The following is a 6,000-nucleotide window of genomic DNA, read 5'->3' as shown; positions in this document are numbered from 1 at the left end:
GCAAGTTCTCAACTTTTTAAAACCAGTTGTACACATCACATAGTGTGATGGCGACGGTTAAATGAAAAATTCGTGTGAAGTGCTCGATGCAGCGTCTGGAACATGCCAAGCATTCAACAAACGTTGTTGAATTAGAACATCAAAGGAATTAAAATAAACATGGCAAAGTAGATATGTAGCTAAATGATTTTGCATCTGCAAATATGTATGAGTTCATGGTGACCTTACCAGCTCACATCCTGCATCTTCTCCCACGTGAGCTCCACGGACTCATTTGGTCTAAACTACAAAACACGAAATATGTCAATACGAACTATAAATTAAAGTACCAAATTTATTTTTGGTTACTTTCACCCTTAGAGTACACCGCAATAATAGTGCATAGAGTGTTTTGTTCAAACAAGATTTGAGTTAATTCCTTGTGTCTGGATGGTCAAGTTATCGATACAATTGGGCTAATTTGCTGCTGTTTGTATTGATTTTTTTTAAGATCTGCTTTATTTCATCCTTTATGCTTTAATTTTGATCTTAAATATGTTATACTTAAGTTTCAACCAATAAGCTCTATGTTATTGGAAATTAATGAAAAAGATAGAATGCTCATCTTCAACAATCTTAGAATCAGGAAATGACAGAGGCGTGTAAACAGACCATGACTGTAAACTGTGTCCTCGAGATGTGGACTGGGAGCTAACAAAGTCCCTGCCCCCTCAGACCTTACATTCTAGTGAGGGAGACAGAAAATAAATAAGGATCTACTTAAATACTGGGTCACGTGGTCCTAAGCGGGAGGAGAGGCAGCCAGGCAGAGGCAGAAGTGGGGAGAGTCAGACTCCGCCCTGCACTAACTCAGGCACTTTGGTCAAGCTGCCCCTTGGTTTCCTCATCTATAAAATGCACATAACGATAGGGCCCGCCTCATCCGGATTTTCGTGAGAGTGGAGTGGGATAGGTTGCAAGTGCTTAGGCTCGTATTCAGCACACAGGAAGCACCATGAAAGTTCTAGATTAATAACTGTGGGGGAAAACCATGCAAAGCAGGGGCAGAAAGCTCTAAGAAGCGTGGAGGGGTACGAGGTAAGGTGGCCAGGAAAGACTCCCCAGAAAAGGAGACCCGTTAAGGCAAGCCGTGAGGAGGGACGTGAACTCATCATGCAGATATCCAGGGAGGTGTCGGGGGCCCAGGGACCAGGCGGCACAAGGCCCCGGATGGGAAAAGTCGAGCTGCGAGGAGGTCTGTGTGGCCGGAGCAGATGAACGAAGGAGGCAGAGGAGACGATAACGGCGGAGAGGCGTGGGATCCGGGCAGACCCAGCGGCCTGGCATCTGTTTTGGGCTCTTGCTCCGAGTGCACGGAGGATCCACTGGAGAGTGTTGACCTGGGGAGTGACATGGTCTGTTTTGCGTTCCAAAAACACCATTCTGGCCGCTCTGGGGAGGATGCCCCACAAAGGGGCAGAAGCAGGAAACCAGACCAGGAGGCTTGTGTAAGACGAGGGAAGTTAGGGGTTTGCCCAGGGTGGTGAGATGTGGTCAGATTCTGGATACATTTTGGGGGTTGAGCCAATGGGGTTTTCTGTTGGATGTGGGGTTGAGAGAGGGGTCGAGGAGTGCAATTAAAGAAGTCCCGGATGCCACGGAGGCATGAAAGCCTTCTGGAGAAAGCAGGCAGACGGGGAGACCCTCGGGGCAGGACTCAGGAAGGAGAAGCAGCTGAAATGTAGGGTCTGAGACAGAGGACGATTCCATTTAAATAGCAGCCCCTGCATTCAGAGTTACGAACCCCATTTTCCACGCGCGCGCTCTGCAGAGAAGGCAGGGCACGACTTGCCCACGGTTCCCGAGCGCCTCAGTAAACGCCAGAGCCGGGATTCGAACCTGGTCCCAGCGTCCACACCAGGTTCCCCCACCGCCCCCCCACACTGCTTTCGCTTTCTACCCGGACAGCTGGGCCTGAGACCTCTACAGCGCATGACTCGGAGCCCCTTCTCGAGTTTGAAACTTGGCCTTGCTTCTCCTTTCTAGGGAATCAGGTGACATCCATGTCGTAACTCAGACACATGTCTTTCTACAAATAGATTTAAACATCGATAGCTTTGCTTATAAATCCCCCCGATTTGACATTGGATGCATTAAAAACCTAAGGATTTACTACAGCCTCATAACCAAACACGAGCTACATTTATCGGCATAATCAGATGCCAGGCCTCACATTGGTTAACGCCTCAAACCACCGAGGCTCAGGATTTTTTTTTTTGGTAAGCAAGGAAAAGGAGTCCTTGAGTTACAAATATCTTATACATACACCTTATACACACAAGCAGGCCAGGCATGCACTGGGGTGGAGGGTCCCCTCTCACTGAGTGGCAGACCATTACAGTGACTGTCTGGGAGGGAGCAGTGCTTTGATACCTGAAGCCAAGGATGAGGTGGGATCCTCACAACACACCTGGGAGCCAGGCACCATGCCTTCTACTTTACCGCTGAGAAACAAACTCTGAGAAATGAAGCAACATGTTGATTTTCTCTATATATTTACATGTATTTAAATAACTCAGTAGTACAAATAATTGATTGCTTTATTTAAAAAAACTATAGAAAATATCTGGGTTAACACTACATTCATAAAACGACTTTTTAGTGACATCATACTCTGTGTTCACTCTAACATTTTACTTTATACAGTTTTCACTTGCCATATGTAACATTTGTCCAGTTCATATGATCACTTGCCTTTTCAAAAAGCCACAAAAACAGAGTCCCTCTGTACAGTCCGGCTTCTGCCTGACGCTCGAATCGCTGACTTAGGAATTTTTTTAAGGAGAAACGGGAGGCCCAGGAGGTCGGCGCTGCCCCCGCCACACCTGCTGCATCCAGGAGTGTGCAGCCGTGGGTCGAGCTTGTTCTCAGCAAGAGCTAAAGTCGCCTTCTTTAGTTCCAACCACACTTTCGTGGCGGTGAGTTTATAATCCTTATTCGAGTGGCGAGAAAACTCAAGTTCAGGGACGTTAGATATTTCCTTTGAGATCACAGCGATGCCAAAATATGAACCCATCGATGCCTGACTCCAAAATATACGCTGCTTTCAACAAACCCTGTGGGTTCCCTCGAGGAGTCTCAAATTAATGTATTAATTTTTCATTCAATGCATTTGTATTTTAAAAAACCTAGAAAACCACCAGATGTTTGAAAATTAAGCAACACATTTCTAAACAACAATTTCAGAAAATATTTTTCACTGAACGATAATGAAAAGAGACATATCAAAACTTAAGAGCTACAGCTAACGCAATACTCAGAGGAAAACTGACAGTACTAGATATAGGAAAAGGAAATGGGCTGAAAAATCAATGATCTAAATTTCCATTTCAAGAGGGTGACTTCAAAAATCCAAAGAAGTTATAAAGGAATGTCTGTATCTCTAACAATAAAGAGAACAGAAAGCAGTTAGAGGAAATCAACAAAGCTAAAAGTTGGTTCCTTGAAAGAGTAACAGAAATAATAATCCCCAAGGGAAAAAGGAGAAAATGAACCAACTGAACTCCCAGTATCAGGAACAAACACATATTGTAGCTACATACGTAAGACATTCAGACACGAGAAGCAGGAGGAAAGGGAAGAGGAGGAAAAATCTGCTTCGAAGCCATCCCGAAAAACCACATTCCAAATTCCGCTGTATTCAACTAAATCCAACATGCATTTGTTGGAAGAGAAGATAAGGCACCGTTAGTTTGGCCTAGAAAGAGTCGGACAGAGCTGACTTCGAAATGAGCCTCTGCCTTGAACTAAATGTATGATTTAGGCAAATGATGAAACGCCTCTAAGCTTCCACATCCTCGTCTAACGAATGGGAGATGATGGTATCCACCTCACAGAACTGTTAGAAGGATTAGAGGTAAAGCACCAAGTACATGGGTAGCTTCTATCTTGCAGAATATTTTTCCCAACATGACCCACAACCATGGCATTACAGTTTATATACAGGAAAGGCACAAAGTTACATCCTGAGGTCAGGTTATTCATTTGAAAATGTGCCGTTTTCTGGAAAGCTTCGGCATCTGCCATTTTCTTGACTGGCCTTTTCCAATGAGAGAGGTTTGGGTGTGACCCTTCTTCAACAGAAAATATGTGACCAACATAAAAACGCCATATGAAAACGAAAAGGAAATAACATAAAATTTTCATTTTATGCGATAATTTTTTCTTGACTATTAGGCGTTCGAAATAAAAACTATGCGAATAGCATGTCATTTCAAGACGTTAGGAGAAAAAGCTTCCGTCCTTGGCATTGACATGATGTCAGGGGATCACTCAAATCCTCAGCTTTCCACCGGTGCGTCCCCTGAGTCACGCACGGCAATCTGTATCGGAAGGGCTCAGAACTCAGGAACCACCATGCCCATTGGTTCAAATTCAACTGCAAGATGAATGCTTAGGATTTTTCACACAATGAAGAAACACGATAGGCCTATGACGAGAAAGCAAAAAGAGATTCAACCAGGCATCACACCTATGGTTGAAGTCGCCGATGAAAGAAGACCCTTTGTTAGCAGCCCCGGTGTGTGTGGACCCCTTAGCACCCACTCAAGTTCCTCTTCCAGCGGGGCTGACAACATGAAGAACGGTCAAGTCCAGGAGTGAAGGGCTTAAAGTGGGGCCCCGTTTCGTTTCGTTTCACGTGTAAAGCCATGAAAAGAAATACCGAGAAGGGACGTTCGATGATATCATGGGCAGATGAAAATGAACATTTGGCTCTGACATGGCACAGATATGGGCTCTAAGTGTCAGTTTGGCGATCAAGAAACAGCAGAAGCAGCAACTTGGGATGAGGGACCCCGATTTTCTTCAGTAGACTGGGAACACCTCCGGGTTAGGCTAGGGGGAGGAACAGAGGTCACCATAGGTCACCACCCCAGATCAGCATCAAGACCCAGGGGAAGATGCCAGCACAGGGCAGGATGGCCGTTGCTTTTCCAGGAAGAAATCTACTACTTGAGGTACTCTGGCAGGTGAATTTAATACCCCTTCTGTGTAAAATCAGTTTCAGATGTTTTATGGAGGAATCCTCGCATGAGTCCCTGGGGAAGAAAGAAGCAAGTGTTAACATAACAAGATCTCGTAAGCATTTCCCAAGGCCCTGAGTTTCTCTTAGGTAGCAGGCCTTGCACGAGGTCCTGAGAGAAGGAGGTGAAGCAGAGATCACTTCTCAGAGCTCATGGGTCGGCAGGGATGCCGAAGCTGTAAACTGGGTACATGCTCGTCGTGGAGATAAAATTGAGGTTCTGTTGGGATGCGCTGAATGTAGAGTGAGGTCCCACTGACCACCCAAGCCAGTCTTCCCTCAGTGTGGTCTTGTGCCTGTGGATTATTTTGTGGATGGATTCCTAAAATAGCCCTGAGACTACATGGGTACCAAGTAGTGACACGTACCAAGAGCTGTGAGATTTTTCTTCTTCACTGTTATGCACCACCGAGGCTTGTAGTATAGAAACCTTTCCTGGATTCAAATTATGGATTTCCACACGTCCAAAGGTGCTAAGATAGATGAGATGAAGAACATTATTAACTCCAAACTCAACCGTTGGGACATCCAGAGCCCCCCATGAGGAGCTAGCAGGTGGGGTGCCATGAGTAGGAACCCGCCCTTTTGAACCAACCCATGATTTGCATTCAGAACAGCCAAGTTTACCCTTGCAGCATGAGCCAAGATGAATAAGATCATCAAAACAAGAGTCTTGATCTGTACATTAACGTTCATTCTTCTTTAAATTTATTTATTTTAATTAGTTTCAAGTATACAGAACATTGGTTAGACATCTATATAGTTCATAAAACGATCCCCCCAATAGCTCCCTCCCTCCCCTGGCCCTCCACCTGGCCATCATATTAATGCTGACTGCATTCCCTATGCCGTGCTCCCCGTCCCCGTGACCATCTATCAACTACTAATTTATATTTCTTTAACTCTTTGCCCCATTCTCCCAGCCTCCCCCATCCCCC

At 45.3% G+C, this 6,000-nt stretch overlaps 1 protein-coding gene across 2 annotated transcripts in view; it reads right to left on the bottom strand.

Moving 5' to 3' along the window:
- Positions 1–4,961: 4,961 nt before the first annotated feature.
- The window catches only part of CD38 (CD38 molecule), a 31,604-nt gene continuing 30,565 nt past the window's right edge, over positions 4,962–6,000 (bottom strand). For both annotated transcript variants that reach the window (XM_036227534.1, XM_036227531.1), the window contains 2 exons: positions 5,431–5,535; positions 4,962–5,078 (listed from right to left, as the gene is read on the bottom strand). In XM_036227534.1, the coding sequence (XP_036083427.1) occupies positions 5,504–5,535 (32 nt within the window). In that variant the 3' untranslated portion in view covers positions 4,962–5,078; positions 5,431–5,503. The remainder of the gene's footprint in view (positions 5,079–5,430; positions 5,536–6,000) is intronic.

Source organism: Rousettus aegyptiacus, unplaced genomic scaffold (genome assembly GCF_014176215.1).
Source record: "Rousettus aegyptiacus isolate mRouAeg1 unplaced genomic scaffold, mRouAeg1.p scaffold_m13_p_10, whole genome shotgun sequence".
NCBI classification, from domain to species: Eukaryota; Metazoa; Chordata; class Mammalia; order Chiroptera; family Pteropodidae; genus Rousettus; species Rousettus aegyptiacus.
Note: the sequence above shows the minus strand (reverse complement) of the source record. Positions and strands in the feature narration are given on the sequence as shown.